Genomic DNA, 26,321 nt, shown 5'->3' with positions numbered 1-26,321 from the left:
ATCTCGAAAAAGGTTCACTCTGCGCGGAGATCCGTAGGAAGCTGCAATTAAGCAACCTTTTCTTAACGTGCACTCCCATGGTTCGCTGCGAGTAGGTTTTTTAATTTTTTTCCCCAAAAATTGCAGCGTTCACGACCCAAAATCGGTGCAATTAAGTCATTAAATTCTTGACCCGCGTTGACCGATGACTTCTCGTAGCATTCACACAATGTGTGAGTTGCAAAAAGGGAGTTGCAAATGACGTTTTTTCTACTAGTGAGTAACACCTCGCTATGGCGGAAAACTATTACTAAGATTGATGTAAAGGTTATCCAAGCAAGTGTTATTTTGGCATGGCACCTTTTAACTCAATTTTTAAAGTTTGGAACTTAAGGCTCTTACTATGTTGGTTAGATTTTAAGTAAACTAAAATCCTTTATCATGCAACATAATCAAGCTACAATCTCATGCATAATTAAGACATATTTAAAGCAATAAGTAACTTAAAGCATGCATAAGATATAAACGTGATCTGGTATGGCCCGACTTCATCTTGAAGCTTCAACTTCAAACTCCGTCTTGAAAATGGATTGGAAACTCCGTCTTGAAAATGGATTGGAAACTCCGTCTTGAAAATGGATTGGAAACTCCGTCTTGAATTTCACCATGGGAGGCGCCATTTTCTTCAAATAGGATAAGCTAGAATTGAAACTAATTACAACTATTTGATGGTACGCAGACCATATTTAAAGTTAAAAACTTTTGTGCATTAGACCAATTTTACATTCAAATTAATGGTACGCAGACCATATTTTCTATCATATTTGGGCCATACTAGTCACTTTCCATAACCTGCAAAACAGTACATTTACAATATACCATTCACCCATTCATTTATCAATGAATGGCCCCATATAGCAAGTAGAACCTATTATGCATCACATAAATATTTGCAACAATTAATCAAGGTTTCCAATAATCTACAAATTATTCAATCCTTATTAATTCTAATCGAGTTGTTTTAACCTTAAAGGAATGTAGACCTAATCAAGAGTTTAATGACTAAAATCTCCCACTAAAACCAAGAAGTTTACATGCTTTACTAATTTTAAACATAAAATTGTATTTCCATGTCCGACCGGAAACTTACAAATTTAATTAAAATTTAAAGCTCATATAAAATATTATTTAATTCCTTTATATTTATTTTCAGTTGATTAAAATTAATTAATTTAAATTTTATCAAGGTTTTAATTTTAGTAAAATAATTAGTATAAATAAATTTATAATAATTAAATTATTCAAAATTAAATTCTGAGAAAAAATTAAATTACGAATTTAAATTTAATTAAAATCGTTTTCAACCGAAAAATTAAAACGAACCAACGGGCCAAGACAAAGCCATAGGCTTGCGCCCATGCCTCGTTGAGGCCTTGTAGTAGTAGCGCCCATGGGCCGCGTGCACGAATGCAGCGCCCATGGCCTGCCACTCGCATTGGTCGTAGCACAAGCACGAGCAGCCACGCGTAGCACGTAGCAAGTCGAGCAAGACACGCCTACGCGCAGCATGCTCCCTCGCTGGGGCGGGGCAATGCTCGATGGGCGAGCCAGCGCTCACTGCCCGCGCTGCGCGGCCTTGGTGGTCGATGCCTTCGTCTCGCCTTTCGCCCACGTGCACACAGCACACACCGCACAGCAGGGCTGCCCCCCCCCCCCCCCCCGCGCGCGTGTGTGCCATGTCTTGCTCGCTGCATCATTCCGCATGGGCGACGAGCTCCCTTGCTCGTCGTCGCATGCCCGCACTATGCAACACCCCTTAAGGGTAACACTTAGCGTCCATTGCTTCGTGCGTGCAAGATTCGTGAACGATTTTCATAAAAATTAAAACTTTTATAATTTAAATTTATTTCCAAATTAATAACTCATATTAATTTCATAAATTTAGGCGAAAAATCGAAAATCTATTATTCAAATTAATTTCAGATTACTTTTATTTTCATGGATTCAAATCTAGGTCATAAAATTTTAAAACTTTTCAATTTTAACAAATTTTATGGTGGTTTTTAATCATAGGATCCTAATTAAATTGCTAATTAATTATGAAAATCAAATCAAATTCTAAATTATTCGAATTTCAACAAATTAATTTCAATTACAAATTAGGTTGTATAATTAACAAGATTAGGCTTTAAAATTGTTAAACAAATACCGTAGGTCAATCATAGATTCAAGATTTACATACAAGATTCGCAAATATTTAATTTAACATCATAAAAAATTTGCGTTCGAAAAACTAAAACCTCCGAAAAGTCATAGTTAGGCTTCGAATTTGGGAATTCTGGGTTCGACATCAAATCTTTGATTTTAGTCAAAATTTTAAAACGTCGTTTACATGCGAAATTCACTATAAAATTATACGATTTCGACCATTATTGACTAAACTGCCGAAAATCCTACGAACATATAATTAAATAATCGCATGAATTTGCAATTAATTACATACAACGAAATTAATCACTCCTTTAATTCATTGCAAATTTATAAAATTTAACCATGTTAACTATAATTGATTATGAAATTAATTAGAGGCTCGTGATACCACTGTTAGGTTATGACAAATATAAAACATATATTTCATGCGGAAAAACCATAAAGCCAGGAATCCAAATTAATTGCCACATAGTCAATTAGCATAATTTAGGATACATACATGTGACACGTGCCTTCCCTAGCTGCTCCCGAATCGAACAAGAACAAGTTTAGGACTCCAAATGTCGCCCCTCCGTAGATAGTCCACAACACGTTCGGATCCGCCGTAGATTCAATTAACTAGAATATTATCTAAGGTTTTATAGTTATTCGAAAACTTAATTATTTTGGAAAATTATTAAGTTAGTTTAAACTTAAAACTATATGAATACTTATGATTATTATGATCTATAAATTGTGATTATGTATCGCCTATTTATAGGGAGGAAATATCGGACTTAGATTTCCACTAGGATTCAATTTACTAATATATTCCAAAAGGGAGAGATTAAATAATAAATAATAAATAATAAATAATAAATAATAAATAATAAATAATAAATAATAAATAATAAATAATAAATAATAAATAAAATAATAAATAATAAATAATAAATAATAAATAATAAATAATAAATAATAAATAATAAATAATAAATAATAAATAATAAATAATAAATAATAAATAATAAATAATAAATAATAAATAATAAATAATAAATAATAAATAATACGGATATTTCATGAGATACCCCCGAGGTTTAAGTTAATTCACCAGGTACCCTCGTTGTTTCACTAATCTACCAGGTACCCCTCAGGTTTCATTTACTCGCATGACTTAACCCTGCCGTTAAGTGGCCGTTAGAAACTTTTTTTCACTAGGTACCCTCGTAATTTATTTCACCAGGTACCCCTGAGGTGGTTTAGGTTTTCACCAGGTGCCCTTGTGTTTTATGGTAATTTCACCAGATACCCCTGCTCACCAACGGCTAGTTTTTTTTAAAAAAACTAGCCGTTGGTGAGCCTTCTCTATTTAAAGGGGGAGCAGCAGCAACTCTTCACTACAAATTTCTGATCTTCTCATTAACCAACTCATATTTTCCCTATTTCCCAACTCACTTTCAAATGAGCTCATATTCTCAATCCCAATCTTCTTCTACTACGTATGAATCCTCATACGTTGTAGTTCCAAACAAAACATGCAACATATGTGGGAAAAAATTTGCAATAAGAAGTTCTGAAACAATGAAAAATCCTCAAAGACTATATTACAAGTGTGACTTATGTGACAACTTTAAGTGGTGCAAGGGAAGCATTGAGCAACCACTGCCAATCAGAAACAACAGAGGCACAAAGGAAGGAGAAATTGAAGAAAACAGAAGCTTGAATGAAGAAATTCACCAAATGAAGAAGAAACTCAAGCAACAAAAGAAATTAATGCATGGAACTATCAAAATTGGCATTGTAATGTTTTTGATTCTAGTATTTGTAATGAGAAAGTGAATGATGACATTTCATCAATAATATGATATTTCATTTCCGAATTAAGTAGCTTTACAAAAGTGTGCCCCCGACACGCAAAAACTTTAAGTGTAGCTTTACAAAAACTTGCTCCCATTGGCAAAAGATATACATGATAAGTTTAGCAAAAAGTTATGCATAAATCACAAAATCAAGTACGCTTCCTTTTTCCCTTACTTGATGCATTACGTTGTTGCTGTGAACTGGAAGCACCTTGATCTCCCCCTTGCTGTGAACCAGCTGCACCAGAACCAGCTGCACCAGCAGAACCAGAAGCACCACCACCACCAGCAGCAGCAGCAGCAGCACTAGCAGCCTTCTTTTGCTTTGCAGTGGCCCCACCTCTGCATGTCCTTGCATTGTGTCCCACCTCCTTGCACTTACCACACCTCACAGTGCTGTTTCTCTTTCCCCTTTTTGGATCATGTTTACCTCTTTTTCTCAGTTTAGGGGGTCTACCTGATGCTCTCTTCATGGGTGGTGGGAGGATAATAGGAAGGTCAAAAGAAGGCCATTGGGTTGGGTCAGGCATGGGGTGTATGTGCTCTGAGTAAGTTAACTTGTATGCTTTCCCTTTGAAGTAGTGAGACACAAAATCAGTAGCCTCAAGTCTTTGGTGGTAAATAACCCTAAGGCCATGTCTACAAGGTATACCAGATATTTGCCATACTCCACAACCACAAGTCCTTGCATCAAACTTAATAGGGTATTTGACAGCCCCATCTTTCACTTCATATTCCCCTCCCCCAGCAACTGTTACAGAATAAAACCTAGACTGTTGACTCCTCTCTTCTAATACCCCAGCAGCATATTCAGTCAATTGGTTTGGTCCCATTTCTACAACCTTGTCAAATCTAGACCCAATCTTCTTCATACACCAACTCCTAGCCTCTATTAGATCCAAGCATCCAAGCACAAACAAAATAAAGCAGCAAAACAGAAATTGTATTAAAAAAAAGGACAGGGGTGGTGTAAAACATATGCATCCACAGTGTAAAAAGAAGTAAAGACAGAACATTTACCTTCCATCAGAGTGTACACTGGCATGTCTCTAAAAGGCTTGGTACAAGCGTTGAAAGATTCAACAAAATTGGTGGTGTTGTTATCACAAACCACATGTGGTTCAAACTTGTGCCTTGACCACTGCTCTGGCACTTGGGACAGATAATCCACAACCTTTGGATCAATTTTGGCAATCTTCTCCATTGCCTTGTTGTACACATATGGGTTGTATGCATTTGCAGCAACCCAGAAGGACTTATGGAAGGCAGTTCCATGCCAGCCAGCTTGTTTACAGTTGGAGTACAAGTGTTGGGCACACACTCTCCTTGTTGCTCTGGGGAACACTTCATAAACAGCACAATCCACACCCTATATCAGACACATAAACACTACATCAGACACATATACAATTCATTAGTAATTTAAAAAATATAATTCACCAGATACCCCTGAGGTATCTTTGATTTTCACCAGATACCCCTGAGGTATCTTAAATTTTCACCAGATACCCCTGAGGTATCTGAGATTTTCACCAGATACCCCTATGAAAAAGCAATAAATCTTACCCTCATTCTGTCACTTATGAAAGTCCAGTCCTCTCTGTGCACACCAAAGTTTCTGAACATTTCTCTCAAGCATCTGAAGAAGTATGCCCAAGTGTCTTTAGTTTCTCCATCAACAATCCCATAAGCAATTGGGAATATCTCATTGTTCCCATCTATGGCAATTGCAGTGAGCATTTGTCCCTTGTAGGTTCCACTGAGGTGAGCACCATCAATGCCAATAATTGGCCTACAACCTTCAAAAAACCCCTTGATCATGCAACCAAAAGAAAAGAAACATGACTTAAAGTGAGGGGTTGCACCAACAATCTCCTTAGTCCATGTCACAAGAGCATAGCTTCCGGGATTTGTCCTCTTGATCATCTCTGCATAAGCTGGCAGCAGACCATAGGACTCACTAAACCCCCCATGAATTAACTCCTTAGCCATGTTTCTTACCTTATACAACAACCTCAACTTCACTTCAATCCTAAACATCACCCTACATCTTTCTTGTAGGCCCTCAACAGGATAGTCAGGATTAGATTTAATATCCTCCATGAGTTTCTTACACAACCACTCAGAACTAACCATGGGGTTAGCATCTAATCTGCCACACAGTTTGTGCTCCCCTGTCAAACTCTTAATTGCCCAACTAACCCCATCCATGAGCATAGATGCATGAATCCTCCAGTTGCATTGTTCTTGATAACACCTTGCTGTGAATCTCTTAGAATCATGCTTATTCGGAGTCAAAGCAAACCCTTCTTGGATACAGAAATCCCTTAACACCCCTAGGAAGTGTTCTTTGCTTGAGAAAATCATCCAAGGTTCCAGTTTAATCTCCCCATAAAGCATCTCCCCACAAGTTTTCCATTCTTGTACACCTTATCCAAAGGTGATTCCCCGTCTAATAAATCCTCAAAGGTCTTTTCACCCACATCCACTTCCAAAAGGTCTTCCTCCTCCACATCAGAATCCACAAAATGTGTCACATCATCATCTTCCCCCTCATCAAATACAGAAAAGTCCTCATCCTCACTCTCCTCATCATCATCTTCTGACATAGGACCATCACCCTCCCTGACTGGAATCTCCTCAGATTGCCAACCCCTCCTAAACCTGCTACTGCTTCTGTTAGAACTCCTCTCCTTTGCTACAAATGTTCCAAGCCTCTTAGCACTACTTCTAGGAACCCTAAACCCTGTTTGTCTAGGTGGATGAGTTTTATGCTTCTTAGCAGTTGATTGTGGTTGAGGTTGTGGAGCAGGGTCAGTTTGAGGGGGTGGAGAAGGCTCTGTTTGAGGCTCTGTTTGTGGCTCTGTTTGAGGCTCTGTTTGTGGGGGTGAAAGGGGGAACTGAACAGGAGACCTTTGTGGAGATGTGGGATGGGTAGGTGATGTATGTGGTGGAGAAGAGGGATGGGTAGGTGATGTGTGTGGTGGAGAGGGGTGGGAATGATCAGTTTGTGGTGGAGATGAGGGATGGGTAGGTGGTTGTGATTCAGGTGGTGGTTGTGACATCCCACTTACCATCTCCTCAGGTTGACTATACACCCTATAATACTCAACACTCATGTCATCGCACGATATTATCGGGACCTCAACAGCCACAGTGTACCTCAACAACTCATCCTGTTCTTGTTTTCTCAATAACTCTTCCTGCTCTCTCCTCAACTCCTCCTCCCTAGCCCTCTGAATTTCCTCCTGCCTACATCTAAGAGATTCTTCTTCGGCTCGCTTCTCATCCTCCATTATTTTGACAAGTTTCCTAAACATAACCCTTTGGTCTAATGTTGATTCCTCACAGAATACCTCTATAGTATCTGTTCCCCTAAACTCATCAAACATCAACTGAACATGACCATCTTCATATAACTCGATTGACTTTCCCGATTTAGGATCCTTATAATACAATCTAAAATTCCTAGACAAGAACACACCTTGCTTAACTGAATCCAAAAAAATACTCCTAAGCATCCCCATGAAATCAGTGGCACGAACATCCTCTATCCTAACATCAAAATCTGACCCATTATAGTGACACAACAACCACAATGCTCTCCTCATTCCTAAACAAACAATCGAACAATTACAGAATATTAACACAAGAATTAAAGCACAAATAAAACCCAATTATACAGCCCATAAATCATACCAGTTAACAACCCATTAATCAACTGAACAACATCAAATTTATCAACCCATAATCAACTGAACAACATCAAATTTATCAATATAAACCCAATCACAAAAAGTAAACCCTAACCCTAAAATTTTCGCAGTTCAATCAACCAAAACATGCAAATAAACAAAACGAACTAAAGAGAGTACCTTTTGAAGAAGAGAAACACTCAGATCACCCTTCCTTTGATTGATTACTTCGAAACGACATTTTTGCTGATGAACTTGAAAAACCCGAAATTCTTGGACTTTCGGCTTCCGAGAGTGTGGATTGAAGTATGGAGACCCCAATTTATCGATTGCACACAATTTCCCCCAAAATCTCCTCCAGAATCGTGAAATTTTTTTAAGGTTTGCGTGGTTTTTCGAGAGAAGAACAGAGGAAGAAGGAAGAAGAAAGGTTGGGGTTTTGAAATTTTGGAAACCTGGGTGTCTATGTCAGTTTCTTAGAATTGCGCCAGAATAAGGGCAAAAGAGTCAAAGCACAGTAACGTCTACTTAACGCCGTTAGTCAGTTAGGGTCATTAAGGGTATCTCATGCGAGAAAATGAAACCTGAGGGGTACCTGGTAGATTACTGAAACAACGAGGGTACCTGGTGAATTAACTTAAACCTCGGGGGTATCTCATGAAATATCCGTAAATAATAAATAATAAATCATAAATCATAAATCATAAATAATAAATAATAAATAATAAATAATAAATAATAAATAATAAATAATAAATAATAAATAATAAATAATAAATTTATTAGTTATTAGTTATTATTTATTTTTATTATTATTTATTTTTTATTATTTTTTATTTTTTATTTATTACCAATTATTTGTTATTTGTTATTTGTTATTTTTTATTGTTTATTACTGCATCTGTCCATGATGACGTTCCAATTTACAATTTTGACATTATTAATAATCGAAGGTATTTTTCTAAATTATTTTAAATACATAAGAAAAATATATTCATGTGAGATCTTGTTTGATTGGTCTCAATGAATACTTTAATATTATCAAAATTTTATAATTTTTGCTAATACTCCCTCTGGTTCCATGATGTTCTAATATAGAATTTTGACATTATTCGCAATTGAAAAGAATCTTCTAAATTATTTCCAATACATAAGAAAAAAACATACGAAGTATTTCCTTTAAAAAAAGCATATTCATGTGAAGTTTTGTTTGATTCGTATCAATGAGTACTTTAATAATATCAATTTTATATATTTTTTAGTGATATTTAATTAGAGATGTAAATTTATTCAAAATGTGTAATACGGAGTATTGTTATAATATCAAAATTTTATAATATTTGCTAATACGTAATAATGTAGTATGTAGCATATAGTTAGAGATAATGATACAAAATGTGTCGTGAGAAATATAAAATGTAGAAATTGGAACATCATTATGAAACAGATGGAGCATTAATTACTTGTATTATTACTCCATTTATTTCAATTAAGTAATATTAAGTTCAGTTCACATCAAAATAACATGCTAATTGCTTGTTTGTAAATGATGCATAGTTGTTTCGATTAACCTTTTTTTAATTACTCAAGTGTGTACACGTCTCCAAAATGTTCTAAACAATCCAAGATCGGGAAATTGTAAGTAAACCTGGAACATCGCCTCCAAAATGTTCTAAACAATCCAAGATCGGGAAATTAAATTGGAAATGCTTTTACAAAAATGAAACAAGGATAGACCATGAATGAAATTAAAACGACTCCTACAAGGCTACAAGCCTACAAGCCTACAACCTATGAAGTCCATGAAAGAAATAATTAAAATAAATCCTAAAAGAAAAAGTTGTAAATTAATAAAGCTAGCCTTATATTTTTGCCTAGTGGACTTCCATACAATTTCACCCTTTTATACATGACTAATATTAATTTAGTCGCAAATTTACATATATATATTTCCTTCTTTCCTAAATAGTTGCACCATTTTGATTTTCGACACTATTCACTTATCTTGCTTTGACCTAAATTTTCAACTAATAAATAAAACTAAAAATTATTATACAAAATATTATTAGGTTTGTTTTAATATATATTTTAAATATATCAAACTTTTTATAATTTTTACTAATACATAATTATAAGTATTGATGATCAAAGTTATCCGTTGGCAAACGTGAAAGTCAAAACAGTGCAACTATTTAAAAACGGATGAAGTATATAAATAGTAGGTTAAACAATAACTAATTAAGCTACAAAATTAATCCCCAAATTACTCAATATTATCCCTAAATGGCTAAAAACATATATAAATAACACTATATATAATTAATATTTTATGGGTAAATAATTCTAATTAATTAATTAATTAATTAAGAATAATAAAAGAGTTGAGGATAATTTGCAAGATGTTGCATTACATGAACTTGAGCTTGAAGTGAGACAACATAGTCAAGTGTTTCTTTAACCAAAGAATATTCATCCATAATGTATTCTCCTCCTGGTATTAACCCTTTTAGTATTTCTCTTCTCTTCTCCACCATTCTCTTTGCCATTGACCTAGCTTTAGCTTTCACCTTTTTATTTTTACATCCATGTCTCTTAGACCATGACTTGCATATCTTCTTCCTTGGAGTATTATTATTATTATGACTATTTCTTCGAACGAAAATCGCTCGTGATTTATGCATTCTTGTTGTTTTTGTTGTTGTTGTTGGTGGTGTTGTTGTTGTTGTTGTTGTTGTTGGTGTTGTTGTTGTTGTTGTTGTTGTTGGTGTTGTTGTTGTTGTTGTTGTTGTTGTTGTTGTTGTTGTTGTTGTTGTTGTTGTTGTTGTTGTTGTTATGTCACCCAAGATTTGCTTAGCCAAAGTCCCGGTTTCGCGGTTTTTAGTAGCCTTGGTGATGAGGGCACGGCTCCACGTTCGCTTTCGAGACGTGGAAGCCATGGCTAAGTCAGCTGATAGTTTTATCACTTTCTTCCTTTCCAACAAGTTCATTTTCGGTTTCGAGACGAAGTTGCATATTTGAAGACTTGTTATCCATTTCTTGTAGAACTCTTTCTTGAGTGAGTTATGATTTTGCATTCTGTAAATAGATTCAAAATGCATGTTAATATATAGAAGAAAACCATAGTATAATTAAATAATGCATGTGAATGAAGTTTTGTTGTATATATAGTTTTTCCACTTGAAGGTTTCAGTACAATGCAAGATACAACCGCTTCAGATACTATAGTTAACCAACTGTCTCGGCCAGTTTTGAAAATGTGCATATGTTTTTACTTCAAAGAACAAACATATGTGAATGTGATACATCATATACTTATATATGTATACAAACTTTTGATACATCTATAAACAAATTAACTTAAAGAATAATAATATTGTGTTATACAAAATAATACTACAAAAAATCATGCGTTATTAATTATTGTTTCGATGTTGTATAGAAAAATACCAAAGAATATAAGAAAAAAAGGGTGATGATTTCATACCTTAGAATAAAAATTGTTGAGTTGGGGTTGAAATAAACAATGAAGAAGAAAGGATGGAATATGAGAAGGAGAAGAAAAGTGCTGAAAACACAACCATTTATTTTGTTAAAGAGAAAATGGTGGGCCTTTAATAGAAAGACACAGCACATGCAGGCACATGGGTGGGCTATGGCCCACAACCCCAAGCCCTGGAGGACATGCCAAAATTATTTCAAATTTTAGTCATCCAACAATAATAATTTTGGGGTTTCCCCAATCTTGTGCAAACCCAACTTTTGTTACTTCTTACTGGTACAAACTAAAAACTAGCGGAGTTCGTCTTTATGGGTTAGTCTTTCTATAGTGGAGTTAGTTTTAATATGTTTGGTTTGTCGTTCACTCGTAATGAATTTATGTAGAATTAGTTCGTTGGTAAAGTTTTATGCGGGATCGCAATATATATCAATTTTCCGAGTACATTCAGATGAATCAAGTGGAAATCATCCTCGCGTCTACAATAGATCGTTGTACCCTCTCTTAGAAAAGGCTGCATGTTCCAGCGTTATATACGGAAGACGTTATACAATGCAAGATTTATTCAACAACCACAGTTTTGATGAAGGAAACCTTTATTTGATTCAACTTTTCATGTATTTGTTTGATCTGTATTTCTTTTGTACTTGACTCTTTTTTAGTGAATTCATTTTCCTTTAAAAAAAATTTACAAACTACAACCTAGCGTCCTTTCGTTTTAATCTATGTCAGCAAAAACATGTTAATATAAGTTTAGTTTTCTTTTTTTTGTGTGAATAAGTCACGAGGACAAACAGAGGGAATGAAAATTTGAATATAATACATCATACACAAGCGTTCAATGTTAATAGGCCAATACATATTTGGTTCATTTATTTTTGTCATGTAATATGACCTTTTCTTGATTTTGGTAGATAACCATATGCTTTGTGACAGATTTGTCAAACCCTTACACATTTAGACATAAAGTGGAATGTTCATTTGGTATGTGATAAATTTCGTGGGTAAAGGTCTTAGTGATTGATTGATTGGCAGTCTTTGATGTGTTAGTTATTTCGAGTCTATAGAGAACTTAATGTTTGACAACTTAAAATATCGACGGTAGGTTAATTTTAGACATTGTGTGTACGGGTGTATATGTTTCTGTTTGTTTATGCGTTCTATTCATTTGAGAATATGTTTCTGTTTGTTTGTGCTTTCTATTCATTTGAGAATCAAGCGTGAAAAAATAACATAAGATAGTAATATAGCAATAGTTAAACGTGATGACCTCAAATAATAAAACCTATGTATCAGAATAAGATTATGGTCTTTCATACGAATAGGTTAACTATTAAAATATCTCTTTTCTTTCACATGGCATTTTTCTGAACACCACTAATGTGATATTAAAATTTTAAGAAAAATCTAAGAAACCTATCTTATGTAAAAACATTGTACTATGCATCATAATAGTAAAAAAAAAATGATCGTTGTATATATTATATATACATATCTCAAATTACAAATTATTGTAAAAGATAACGTAATAGTTAGTAAACTGTCAAACTACATGGCCACATCACTCATTTCCTCCCTAGCTAACATTAGACAATTAAATTAGTGACGCACGATTTAATAAGAGACTATATCTGAATTGTAATTGAATAATACAAAAGCTTGTAAGACCGACATTTATTTAACTTCCAAATCACACGTCATGTCACCCATTTTCTACCCACCAATGACTGATCTTCTTGATGGCTAGGGTGGTACCCCCCCCCCCCCCGGCGGAAATTTCAGTATTTTATTTATAGTTATGCTCCCTATTATTTTAACTTAATTGTATAAATTACATATTATATTGCTCAATATATTCTTCTACTGGCCCCTGTAAAGTTGTTCAAAATCCACCACTGATCATACATAGTACTTACATCATGGCCAGCTAAAGGGTGATCCAACCGGATCTACAGCACCGTGCCACAAAATTTTAGGGCCCAAAAAGAAATTTTGTTTGTTAAACCCCCAAGAACCAACATTATATTTAACAACTGCTTTGTTAAGCATTATGTGATTCTTGTCCCAGTTGGTAAGGAGTCATACGTGTCATTTAGCACAGTGCCTCTAAATTGCCGGAAACGGCCCTGACTTACATAAGTATAATAAGACGATCTAATAGGAGATTAACCGATTGATTAAGAGGGAAGTAATTAAAGGGATGATTGAAACAAAACTTTCAACTTTCCGTACAATTCTCTCAGCTAAACCAAGTCTTTCAAGCCATGTGAGTACTAAGAAAAAAAAAATATTAGACAGCCGAATTTATAAATACATATAATTGACAATACAAATTGGATCAAATCAATGAATAATGCAAATCTAGAGAAGTGATTAAGGGGAGAAGAAAAATAGGAAAATCAAGTGACCCAAACTACTCATAGTATGACGAGTTGACGACTGATAGAGAACACAAGTGTGAAAGACCTTGTTGGTCTTATTATTGACACACATAAGGTCACTACCAAGCATTTAATTACCCTTTTTAGAAACCAATTATTTATTATTATTTTATTATTCTTTTGCTATTTTTTGCTATATAGTTTATACATGTAAAGTACTATACAAAAAGCAATTTCAAATTAGACAATTGACAATTGATAAATACACTCCCATCTTTTAGTGAGTGCGTATAGAGGCTAGATATTAGATGTACGGAGTATAATTTATTTTTAGATTTTCGAATTTTTAAATTTTGGTTTATTACAGGGTGTGTCCCCTTTCACTTATTTCAGAAAAAATAAACGTAAATCACTTATTACAGTGATTTTTAGTCACAATTCACTTCTGAAAACAAAGGGTTGATTCAAAAAATGGTTACTATATCTAAAAAATTTGGTGTTTAATTTATTATAGTCACTATATGAACAATAAAAGTCCATGTGTATGCTACGCGAGTTTAGGGGAAAAAAACCCTTTGGTACGTTCTCTTTAAGGTTCAACTTATAACACATCAAGTCGATTAAAAGTCCTATGCTTCTTATAACACATCAAGTCGATTAAAATTATATAAGAATGATATTTATTATTTGACTTCGTATCTTCTATGTAAGAAAAATATCGAATTCTGTCTACATCATTTGCTTTTTTTTATCTTCTCACAATAGATAATTGGCGGGATTGAGGAAACAAGATGAAAGAAAGGGAGAAAGTGGGACCTCAAAGGCAGAAAAAAAAGAGCAGGCGCAAATGTTCTTTAAAATTTGGGGTTGGCTTTGGCAAATTGCAATGAGAGGAAATCCAAGTTCCACATGGTCTTCACATGGGGAATTTCCTTTGTTGAACTCTTCTGATCTGACTTCAAACTAAGTGAGTACACCTTCTCTTTTTTGCCCAACTATTTACCAATTTAGCATCACTCCCTCCATCTAGTAAGACTGAGGTTGGCATGAGTGGTTAAGGGCCTCTTGCTCCTTAACCAAGGTCTCGGGTTCGAGCCTTGGGAATGGAAAAAATCTCAACTGGGAGGGATGCTGCCCATCGAGGTACCCATGCAAACTCCCACGGGAGATTACCTCGCCGAAGGCGGTGGGAACTCCTCGTAGTAGAACCAAAAAAAAAAAAGTAAGACTACTACTAACCACTCGTTTTATGTTGATTAAGACTGCTTAACATCTTCATTCATTTCCAAATTAATAGACAATAATATCACGCATAATTTACAACGCCGTTATCTAATAAATAGAGTCGTTAAATCGAATCTACATTCGATATGTGTGAGATGGTTAGTGCTTCCCTACTGATCAAATGAATAAAATCTTAGTTCTCTTCGCCTAATTTGTTTTGGTCTGAATCTCTAAGTATTTTTTGCCTTTTCATGTATGCTCTGATCTGATAAACAATAAAAATAATTAAGGTGAAAAGAACTAAGCTTAACAAAAACATTTTTCGGTCACTTTTGTTATTATTGAATTGAGATCAGGTTTATTCATTTTCTTTTAGTTAAGAGTACTCTCGTGATGTTTAATACCTTGTTTCCGATGACTTCTAGTGGCAAATTTGACACAATAAAGTAGAACTCAACAAAGTTAACCCTTTTAATACCTTGTTTCCGATAACTTCTAGTGGTAGATTTGACACGATAAAGTAGAACTCAACAAAGTTAACCGAACATAACAACTAAACACGAACCAGACACGAAATAACCGGGTTAGTAGCCAGCCCCTTTGACCTTTTTTAGATAAGGGGGTTTCTTCACACCAATTTTAGTAAATGTACTTGGGCAGATGTGACATGATGAACTATGCTCTATAGATTTCTAGTTTGTGCCTGCCACTACACAACTAGGGACTTAGATTTGAGAGAACCGATATACACGAAGACACGAAGTGTACCGTTAACAATCTTAGATACGATGTACAAAGTCTGCTCAATGTTGTAAATCAACAAAGTCTACACCAAAGCTATGTACTAATATCATCTTACATCAGTTACGTTCAATGTCCCATTCGATGATTCGAGATAACATGGTGGAACATTCGGCATCTTACATTCTACAGAGTATAAATTACATGTAGATAATACATAATACATCAGAGAATACAGTATGAGAATACTAAGCACATGTACATACTGAAATTGCTGCTAGTTATGGCGATGTAATTCATGAAGACTTGTTTATGTACCATTCCCGTACCAATTAACCTGCACAAAGAACCAATAAAACAAGAATCTTTATCCTCAAAAGTCAACACTGGAACACAGAAGAAGAAAATCACATAGAACAAGGAACGTCGACATTTTAGCATTGCATTATTTGCACGGAGTATTAGTGAAATGTATGAAGTATCAGTGAAAGAAAAACATCATCATCATCATCATCATCATCATCATCATCATCATTCGAGGTCAATAGTTTATACATAAGGGCACAACAATGGTTTTTGGTATGCTTGTGATGACCATAATTTGGTTAGCGGAGGGGGAGGGGTGAATTTGGGTAAGTATTTACTGATTCAAGAACTACCAATTTAGAGATAACTGGCTCCGTTTTATTCGATTTATTTTGTCTGAACTTAACTTAACTTATCTGAATTTAACTTAACTTATCTGAATTTTTATTTGAAAAAAACTTATTTTGTCTGAAATAAACTTATTTATGCGTGAAAATGTATGGAAAAAAACTTATTTTTTCTTATCTGGACTTATTTTGTCTAAAATAAGTCAAAATAAGTCGAATAGAACACACACTAATCTTGGACAATACCATATACTAATATTTCGTTTAAGCTTGGATCATACTACATAAGATTTAAGCCCCACAATTTACACAAAATCATATTGACCTGTATTTGGAACAAGGCCTCAATACACCGGAAGATCTTTTAGTGAATCAATTAAGACACCAGTTTTTTTTTATGTGAGGTGAAAACCTTTTCAAATGCGAAGGAAAACAATTCAATCAGCCTTGCCTATCATGTATTTCACCAGCCTTACTAAAATATACTCCGTAACACAGTATACGGGACCAAAAAGTTGGAGGCTAACACTCTCCCTACTAGCTCTAATGCTAATCTATGTTTGTGGTCTCAATAAGGGATCTATGACCTATTGACCTTCCAATAGGATGCCGAACCAAAATTACTCTTTTTTATCACTTCTTGCGGCTAACACTTTCAAGCTCTCTGGTATTCCCACTTTGAGAGTGACTTGTAACTTCTCTTACCACAAAATCTTATTTGCTCCCTTTTCAAATGCCACCACGCAATATCATCCCTAATTTTAATAATTTGTTAAGGCCGTGGAATCAAATAGGGGGATCCATATTTCATACCACATGGTATTAAATGCTTCATGCATCCTCCAATATTGAGCCAGTTGGCTATTATGGAAGGGCTTTAAATTAATACTTGTTTAAGGTCTTGTTCTTTTGGACTTTATTTCAGTTCCATGCAGTTGTCCATTGCAGTTCAGTTAGCTCCATTCAGTTCAGTTCATTTTGGCTCGGCCTAAGTCAAGCCAAATAAAGCTCATAAGAACAGGGCCTAAGTTCCCTAGTCACCCCACCCCAAACCGCCACCCACACGTACAATGCTACAACGAACATTTATCGTTAACCCAACACAAAATCAAGAGCTCAATCAAGAGTGCACATAATGTCCCAATTAATAGGACCAGACGAGAAACTAAAGGAATTAGCCCTTGTACATGGTTTTGCCACAGCTGATCACACACTTATTTCCTAAGAACCACGTATAGATTTCCTCTTAGGAAACTACTCAACTGCCACTAGGTACTTGTATATCTTTCTATACATTCAGAATCTGGAAGTACATAATGATAATTTTTATGGAGCAAAGCATAATGTATTTGAATGAAAAGAACCTGAGATTGTTGATAACCGACTGCTTCTGCGAGCTGCTTGCTTATTCACTTCCTGAAGTCCTGGAGTTTTAGGAAATACAACACTTGCATCATGAGGATAACCATTTGAGACTTGATCCCCACGCTTCTTAAGCACAGATTTTTCTGCTACTTTTTTTGCCTGCCAGGCAATCTTTTCGGATGAGACTGTACTAGTTACTCTCATAAATTGCAGTTCCTCTTCTGCAAATAACGGGAGAACAAAGTCACAAACTGGTTGAAAATTAGTAGGTGAACCCGGGTGCACCAGTACACCCAAGGGTATTTTTATGCCCATTGGTGGTTCCTACAACATTTTCTCCTCATGTGTAAGGAGAAAATGTGAGAACAAAAGGTCTTGCGCGCACAAGGTGTACAATAAATTTATTGTACACCAAGATGGCTTTTATGCAGTTTTTTGTAACTTTAACTTATTTTTCGGTAACTTTTATATTATAAAAATAAAGAGTTGATAGATAAACATTTTAAAGGGTTAAATAATTAGTTTATACATTATTAGTGATTTTGAAGAAATAATTTTGATTCAAATGAAAAAATTTATCATTAAAAAATAGATAACTTTTACATATATAAATGTAACTTTTAAGCATTTTGAGTTAACTTTTACTCCGGTGTACAATATTTATTGTACACCCATTATAAATAAGAATTTGGTGCACCTTGCACTAGGGTGCATCTAATATGCTCTAAAAACTGGTAACATAAGTTTTCATTACGCAAACGATATCCAAGCGACCCATTGCTGTACCAAGTTTTATTAATACACAGTTGCACACTACAATGAAATATTACGGAGTAATATGAACCGAACATATATAAATCAGACACTAGATATATGAATGTAAACACTACAAAAAATTGTACCATTAAAAACAGGAAATCCGTCGCTAAAGACCAATAATCATTGATTAATGACGGGATTTCCTGTCGCAAACCCGTCATAAAAAGGGGCCGTCGTTAATGGAAAATCCCGTCGTTAACACGTCGTAAAACACATTTGCGACGGCTGTTCCCGTCTTTGTTTGGTTGTTAGCCCCGTCAAAAAAGGCTTTTGCGACGGGATTTTTAACCCGTCGTAATTAGGTTGTCGTTAAAGATACAAATTCTTGTAGTGAAATGATCTTTTAGTATTTAAACTGGCTTAAATTGTCGTAAGGAATAAACGGCCTACACAAGCTTTTCTTTAAGATAGCTCTGAATGAGGTGGCTTTTCAGGCTTCTGCAAAATTCCATAATCTAAAATCTACTTCTTTTTTTTATTTTTTATTTTTTTTGAGGAAAATCTAAAATCTGTTTTTGATAACAATTCAACCCCACAAAATTTTATTGGTTCAATTATACTCCTTAATGTTTGTGGAGTGTAAAAAATTTAGCTATCGGTGGGGCTTTAATTATAACATGAACCAATAAGAAGGATCAGCACAAATGTAAAACATAAAAAGTGGGACAGAACATTCAGATTTAAGGAACAACACACAATGGAAATTACCATTATATTGTTTTTCCTTGTTGAAAGGCGGTGTACGAAAGCCCCACCTTAAGAATTATTCTTTAAGGTCCAGTGTAATTCGGACTGTCATATTAAAAGTTCTGGGAATACTATGAAGCACTTTAATCTGCATGACTTTCCAGCAAATAACGTTTGAAAACTCACATTTTCAAACAAAAGGATATGTGCCGTACCTCTTGGAGGAGGAATGACAGTTTTCACCGCAAAACTATCACGATGTTGAGTGCCTTCCAAAGGAGTGTACAGGTAGGTATCAGATTTAAGGTATTCCTCCAGCTTCTCCACCGCTCGCTCCTTATTTGCCAAAATGGGTTCACCTGTGTCTATTTACACCCGTGCAAAAAGGAAGTGTTTTAACAAGACCGGCATTCATGTAATCTAAAACGAACATAACGATTAAACGCACATAACGAACATAAATCTTAAACCAATCTCATACAATAGGAAGCTCGTACAAAATTGATAACAGAAATTCCAGATGCATCGCAGAATGTTACAACGTAATTAACATTTAACTAATTCCATTACTCACTTTTTCCCCCCATCACTATAGGGGTGGATGTAAGGTGACATGACAAGCTAAAGTGATCCACATGACCACATCTAGTCAGTAATTGACAGTACGATACTTAAGAGCAACCAAAATTGACATTATACGAAACAGATGAACAATCCAGTGACATGACTAGAATCCTTTCTATTAATCTCACCCCACGCTATGACCAATGACCGAAGTTGTACGTCATTGCTTCCTTCTACTATGAAATAAGCAGAAGTTCCATATTTTTCTAGGGGAATTATCAGTGCATTACTCAAGGGACAATTTGTCCATACGTACAAAGAGAAAATATCACAAGCAATACAGTTTACCTACACTAAGCTAGTTAAACACCAAACGGGCACTAATCTAGCAAACTGAAGCAGCAATAGCAACTCCATAATATAATACGTTGTTGATTTTATTCATCGTTCTGAATGTAAGGCAATTAACACAGCGAAAGGTTTAAAATGATTGTTAGTTCTAAATTTTGTGTCTCCCCGTACTAGGCCAATCGTAGAATAGTTGCTATAAAGAACTGCCACAAACAACCACAGGTTCTTTCCAGTAATGACAAATTACTTTTCGAGGGGTACCCAATTCTGCGCATCACAATAATGTCATAGACAACCACACGTCATTTGAAGTAACATCATACGGAGTAAGACATACTAGTATACCACCACAACTATGTATCACCAAAAGGTGTAAAAGGTCCATATTAGAACAATGAGATTCCACACCTATACATCCAAAATACCATGTAACAACGTACCACATCTAAGTTTTTCTACTAGGGATTGCATTGTTTGACAACTTTGTATCTTCCGCATCCCAACTCCGATCCTACAATCCTATTCTCGAAGAGTCTTTACCATACAACCGGTTAGACCGTGAAAAGACTTATTTTTTAAGATTTGCTCATTTGGAAGCGCCATATGGAGCAAAAAAAAGTAGTGTCATACTCCCTCTGTCACTTTTTGTTCGCTTCATTTGCCATTTTAGACGGTCCTTAGATATTGCTCCATTACAATAGCTCATGGGACCTCAACTTAACTCTCACACAAAATACGTTTGGCCCACTGCTTTTGTCTCTTTTCAATTCTACACAACCAATTCTTAATAAAGCACTATTGATGCATAGGGCAAACAATTAAGGACGGAGAGAGTAGCACCGATTGTACCTAGAGAATTGCCTAAGCCCGCAACCATCTATCACAATTATTTGAGACACGACTTAGCCTAGCTACTACCATAACTACTTGTACCTAGGTAACATGTGAAAGAATCAACTCAATCAAACTCTTAACCCAATTTACTTGTAGAAAGCCTTTGCCATTTACAGTGACCCACGATAGAATTTTGAAATTACAAAATTCCAAAAGACCAATTTATTGTATACTTAGCCTCCACTTCTTCATATGAATTTCGCAATAACAAAATACCAAATTACCAATTTATTATACCCTTTGCCTCCACTTTACGGAATAAGTTCGGACAAAATAAGTCGAACTTGCCCTAAAAGTATCCCCAAAGTTCCAAAATTTACAATCATCCTTAACAGGCACACATATATTATCACTAAAGAATAGAGGATTAAATTAACAAAATTGTACATCAAATCAATTACTAAAACATAATTTACCTAAAAAAAAAAAGGCAAGAAAATTTATAAAAAAAATGAAATTAATTACCTGTAGAGGAGAGAAAAACATCGTATGGAGCTGAATGATGAGACGGCGAAGAAGAAGAGATGATGTGGGAGTAAAAATAAGAATCAGACTTGAGATAATCAACAATATCTGGGATTATTTTGCGCAAATTAATGCTACTAATTCTGTTCTTCTTTCTAATATTCTTGTTCTTGTTAATACGATTCAAAGGCCTTTTCCTTTGCATCTTCCCCTCCCTTTTAATCAATTCTTGGTTATTCAATTCCCTTGTTTGGTTTTTTTGTTATCTCTTTGAATTCCTATTTCTTCTTTCCTCTGATTTGTGTTCTTGTGCTGGGGACTTTGTGAGCAGGGGTTTAGGCGGTTGACAGGTTGAACTCTTTGAATGTTCAAGGAACACGTGTCTCTCTCTACATATCTCACGTGTCAACTTCTTTTGTTGTTTTTTTTTAATCTTTATATTTACCCAAAAAAGATAAGTAGGTATGGGGTGACTACCGCAAATTTTTGGCTATATCCGGGTACAGCCAAAGCTGGCTTTACCCCCATCCAAAACGATGTTGGTTTGTGTTTTTTAAAATGAACATTAATATACTGGTACAAAAATGAACATTTACTATTTCGGAAATGAACATTTATTTATTTATTTGGAATGAACATTTACTATTTTGGAAATGAACATTTATTTATTTATTTAGAAATAAACTACAAAAATGAACATTTACTATTTCGAAAATGAACATTTATTTATTTATTTGGAACGAACATTTACTATTTTGGAAATGAACATTTATTTATTTATTTGAAAATAAACTACAAAAATGAACCTTTACTATTTCGGAAATGAACATTTATTTATTTATTTGGAATGAACATTTACTATTTTGGAAATGAACATTTATTTATTTATTTGAAAATAAACAATATAGGCGCTTGTAAAAACATAAAAGACCGATTAAGTGAACAATTTCATTATGAACATTAACCATGTATTTATTGTGAAAAAACAAATAAACAAGAAAGAACAAATAATTCAACAAAAAAGAACAAACAATATAAAAAAGAAGATAAAGTTCCAGAAAAAAGAACAAACAATACAACAATTATGAACAATTTTATGATGAATTTTAAAGCCAACATGAAAGAACAAACAATACAACAAGAAAGAACAAACAATAAAGCAGATAATTATTATGAACAAACAAATAAACAAGAAAGAACAAATAATTCAACAAAAAAGAACAAACAATATAAAAAAAACATAAAATTCCAGAAAAAAGAACAAACAATACAACAATTATGAACAATTTTATGATGAATTTTAAAGCCAACATGAAAGAACAAACAATACAACAATAAGTTTGATGAATGAATTTAAAAACAACAAGAAAGAACAAACAATACAAAAAGAAAGAATAAAATATTAATGAAGAGTTTAATTATGACCATTAACCATATGATTATTATAAACAAACAAATACACAAGAAAGAATAAACAATATAAAAAAGAACATAAAATTCAGAAGAAAGAACAAAAAATACAACAAGTATGAAAATTTGATGATGAATTTAAAAAACAACATGAAAGAACAAATAGTACAACAAGAAAGAACAAACAGTACAACAAGAAAGAACAAACAATCGACAAGAATGAACAAACAATCAACAAGAATGAACAAACAATATGAGCGCGTTATTTTTGGGGGGTATAGCCAGAGCTGGCTGTACCCGGGTACATCAGTTAGCTATTATGGTGACTAGAGCTGTGAATGGTCGGGCTGGCCGGTAGGCAACGGGCTAATACAAGCCCGTACAAAATTGGTCCATCACGGAACGAGCCCTCTATAAGTCAGGCAGGGCACAAGTGACACGTTAATGGGCCTCATATCATGACATCATTTTAGGAATTTCACAAGAGCTCCACACAGATACGACGGCTGGGCAGCACGTACGCACACTTATTTTTATCAATCATCAAAAATAAAAAATTAGCAAGGATCCGCTTGCACGACACAACTCGGATCGGCTCGGTCTAGGGGTCGGCCACACACAGGCCTCATTTATGAGAGGCACGCACGAGTCTTGCACGTCACAACTCTTCCTTGTCCCGTTCCAGGCACAACACGTTGGGGCACGAGTAACACGGGCCTGACGCGTGTCCGACTCTAAGTGTGGCCGAATAGTCTTCAATCTCGGGTGTCTTATCCATGATTTTTACTAACCTGAAATAATTTTTGATTTAAATTGTATTTTAGTTTTAATTTTACTGATTAACCCTTTTGTGTACTTCTTAGAACTATTGTGACTAAGTTTTTTAAAGGTGAATTAAACAAGATTTAATGATGTAGCGCCTTCACACAACCGAAAATCTAAATACTTCGTTGTTCTTTCTAGGCATGCAATGTCGAAAATTTTGGATGGTATCGCATTTTCGGGAAAACAAAAATTACAGAGTAATTGATTATATATTACTTGAACATTTGTCGGCATCAGAGATCTTTTAAAGGGCGGGTCGAAGTACAACCCCATTGTTTTCTATTCATTATTTTTATCAGTTTTAGTTATAGGATATGTTGTTCAATATTTGCATATAAAAAAATTGTAGCATAATGGTTGAGTATTCATATCTTGAACAAGAGGTCCAAGCATCAAACCGGCCTCCACGAAAAGTTGTGGCGTTGATGGCTTTTCTCGACCATGGCAGCTTTTGCTAGCAATGTTAGTGGTTGTAGTGGCAGTGGTGGTGGCGGTGGCAACGTCAACGTAAACATGGATAGTATTGGGATTTGGTGGTGCAATTACTCGTGGAGTCTTGGTGAAGTCCCCAGTGAAGTACTTCATCCGTTTCCTTATAGTTGCAACACTTTGGTTTTTTAATTATTCATCTATTCTACTTTGTTTATTTTTTATGATCTACAGTTAAGGAAAAACATATTCATGTGGTATCTTGTTAGATCCGTCTTAATATATATTTTACGAATATCATTTTTTTATACAATTTTTATTTATCAATAATTAAATATACGGTTTTTTCATGAAATGCCCATGAGGTTTCACGAAATTCACCAAATACCCATGCATGTTTCAAATCACATAATATACCCCTACTTAAACTTATTATGCACCAAATACCCTTAGATTTAACGGCCGTTATTGCTTCGTTAGCATAAAATTACGTTTATGCCCTTATTCACCCAATATTTTACAGTATAACTTTTAAAAAAAAAATCTCATTTCTTCACTCTCCTCTCATCTACTCTGTTGTTTCTAACCATCTTCGATCTCACCCCAATTCATCAATAGCCATTGATTCACCTTAAATTACCCAGAAATACAAGCCTCTTCGTCCAATGATTTGGTGGTGCAGTTGGTGGGAAGTCCGGCGAATCTACCATTGTCCCCGACGAAGGTTAAAGGTTGGCGGTGAGAGGAAGTCCAAGAAATCCAACAACTGCTTCCATGGCTTTTGCCGCCTGAATCCTCTTTTTCTCTCTCCTCGATACATTCTCCACCACCCTGATCGACTTCCGCCATTCACCTCAACTTCACCACCTTCAACGTCGCCCCAACCCCATCTCCCGGCCCATCTCACAACCACCACTTCCTTCACTATCTGACCTCCCACATGTAGGGTTATGAACAATATAAACAATATAATTCATGCGGAAAAACCATAAAGCCAAGAATCCAAATTAATGGCCACATAGTCAATTAGCATAATTTAGCTGCTCCCGAACCGAACAAGAACAAGTACAAGACTCCAAATGTCGTCCCTCCGTAGATAGTCCACAGCACGTCCGGACCCGCCTTAGATTCAACCGACTAGAAAATTCTGTAAGGTTTTATGTGCACTAGGGAAAACTCACAATACTTGTGATAGGAAATTGTAATTAATACTTGATGTATAAATTGTGACTATGATCCACGTATTTATAGGGTGGGAAATAAGGAATTAGTTTTCTACTAGGATTCAATTAACTAATCTTATTAGGACTCTAGTTAATTAAAATCATTAGAATTCTAGGATTAATCAAACACTAAATGTTTCAAACTATCCCAAAAGTCTAAACCTAGTAGCAATAGGAAAACCGATTTCTTAAGGCCTAAGAAACACAAGGCTTGGCGCACAAGCCAGCTTGCCGTCAACGCAGCCTTGCAGGCCACGCTGCGCGCATGTTGTGCTCGGCCCAAGGCCTTACGCGCTGCAGGCCCATCGCACAAAGGCTAGCAACCATTGTTGGGCGCTGGGCCTCTTGCTCGGCGTTGGCGCTGGGCCTTGTGAATGGTGATGTGCGTGCGGCCTTTGCTCGTCCAGTGATGGGTCGGCTCGCTTGCCGGCTTGTCGCTCGTCGCGCTTCAGATTGTTTTCCGGCAAGCACGAGGCCGATCATAAATTCTAGGCCCATGCCCGCGCGCGCACAAGCCGCCAAGCGAGCCGGCCCATGGCTCGACAAGCACGAGGCCGAGCGCACACCACTGAGCACGAAGCCCAGCGCCAGCGCCCAGCCATAGGCGATGGGCCTGGAGCGCTGTTGGCCGCAAGCACGCCAAGGCAAGCAGCCCGCCAAGGCCAAACTGCAGCGCGTTGGGCCTTGGGCCAGCAACGCCTGTGTTTGCGCCTAGCCTGGCACGCACGCCAGCGTGGCCCTTGTGGCTGCGTTGGTTGCTTCATCTTGAGCTTCAAGCAAAGTCCGTTTACTTATTCACGAAGTAACTTTGGCCTTAAGTGTTAGTTTTCATAGTCCTACTAGAATTGAATTAATTAAGTGTTTAATTATTGCTACAATTATAATTGGTTAAGAATTTAAATCCCAATGGGATTGGTAATTGTTTTCTAGTAAGACTCAAATTCCTTATTTCCTACCCTATAAATATGAGGTTAGCCCTCATAATTTACATACATCAAAACATATTCTTTACATATATTGTGTTCAAGGGAGAGCATAGTTTATAGCCTAACCCGAGTGCATAAAACC

At 35.5% G+C, this 26,321-nt stretch overlaps 3 protein-coding genes across 3 annotated transcripts; all 3 read right to left on the bottom strand.

Annotated features, from left to right (window-relative positions):
• Positions 1-4,180: 4,180 nt before the first annotated feature.
• On the bottom strand, positions 4,181-6,398 carry LOC110774868 (uncharacterized). The gene is made up of 3 exons (XM_056835838.1): positions 5,598-6,398; positions 5,052-5,400; positions 4,181-4,920 (listed from the first exon to the last, which is right to left on the bottom strand). Exons 1-3 carry the CDS (start codon positions 6,396-6,398, stop codon positions 4,181-4,183), a joined length of 1,890 nt encoding a protein of 629 aa, XP_056691816.1.
• A 3,626-nt stretch (positions 6,399-10,024) lies between these two features.
• On the bottom strand, positions 10,025-11,374 carry LOC110789815 (uncharacterized). Its single transcript, XM_056835445.1, has 2 exons — positions 11,211-11,374; positions 10,025-10,801 (listed from the first exon to the last, which is right to left on the bottom strand). The coding sequence occupies exons 1-2, from the start codon at positions 11,357-11,359 to the stop codon at positions 10,090-10,092; spliced, it is 861 nt and encodes a 286-aa protein (XP_056691423.1). The 5' UTR covers positions 11,360-11,374; the 3' UTR covers positions 10,025-10,089.
• A 4,237-nt stretch (positions 11,375-15,611) lies between these two features.
• On the bottom strand, positions 15,612-21,712 carry LOC110789813 (uncharacterized). Its single transcript, XM_021994516.2, has 4 exons — positions 21,367-21,712; positions 19,308-19,457; positions 17,586-17,807; positions 15,612-15,905 (listed from the first exon to the last, which is right to left on the bottom strand). Exons 1-4 carry the CDS (start codon positions 21,569-21,571, stop codon positions 15,901-15,903), a joined length of 582 nt encoding a protein of 193 aa, XP_021850208.1. The 5' UTR covers positions 21,572-21,712; the 3' UTR covers positions 15,612-15,900.
• Between the last annotated feature and the right edge of the window lie 4,609 nt (positions 21,713-26,321).

The sequence above is a fragment of the Spinacia oleracea genome, chromosome 2, assembly GCF_020520425.1.
Source record: "Spinacia oleracea cultivar Varoflay chromosome 2, BTI_SOV_V1, whole genome shotgun sequence".
NCBI classification, from domain to species: domain Eukaryota; kingdom Viridiplantae; phylum Streptophyta; class Magnoliopsida; order Caryophyllales; family Amaranthaceae; genus Spinacia; species Spinacia oleracea.
The sequence above is the reverse complement of the archived record's forward strand: the minus strand, read 5'-3'. Positions and strand labels throughout refer to the sequence as shown.

Bases quoted from the DNA above. Each gene is read 5' to 3' on its own strand.
- LOC110774868 (XM_056835838.1), bottom strand. From the start codon at position 6,398: ATGATTTTCTCAAGCAAAGAACACTTCCTAGGGGTGTTAAGGGATTTC. The intron at 5,401-5,597 runs GTAAGATTTATT...TGTCTGATATAG, and splicing joins TCATAAGTGACAGAATGAGG to GGTGTGGATTGTGCTGTTTA. The intron at 4,921-5,051 runs GTAAATGTTCTG...TGGATCTAATAG, and splicing joins AGTGTACACTCTGATGGAAG to AGGCTAGGAGTTGGTGTATG.
- LOC110789815 (XM_056835445.1), bottom strand. From the start codon at position 11,359: ATGTGCTGTGTCTTTCTATTAAAGGCCCACCATTTTCTCTTTAACAAA. The intron at 10,802-11,210 runs GTATGAAATCAT...ATCTATTTACAG, and splicing joins TCAACAATTTTTATTCTAAG to AATGCAAAATCATAACTCAC.
- LOC110789813 (XM_021994516.2), bottom strand. From the start codon at position 21,571: ATGCAAAGGAAAAGGCCTTTGAATCGTATTAACAAGAACAAGAATATT. The intron at 19,458-21,366 runs GTAATTAATTTC...GGGTGTAAATAG, and splicing joins TGTTTTTCTCTCCTCTACAG to ACACAGGTGAACCCATTTTG. The intron at 17,808-19,307 runs GTACGGCACATA...CGTTATTTGCAG, and splicing joins TGTCATTCCTCCTCCAAGAG to AAGAGGAACTGCAATTTATG.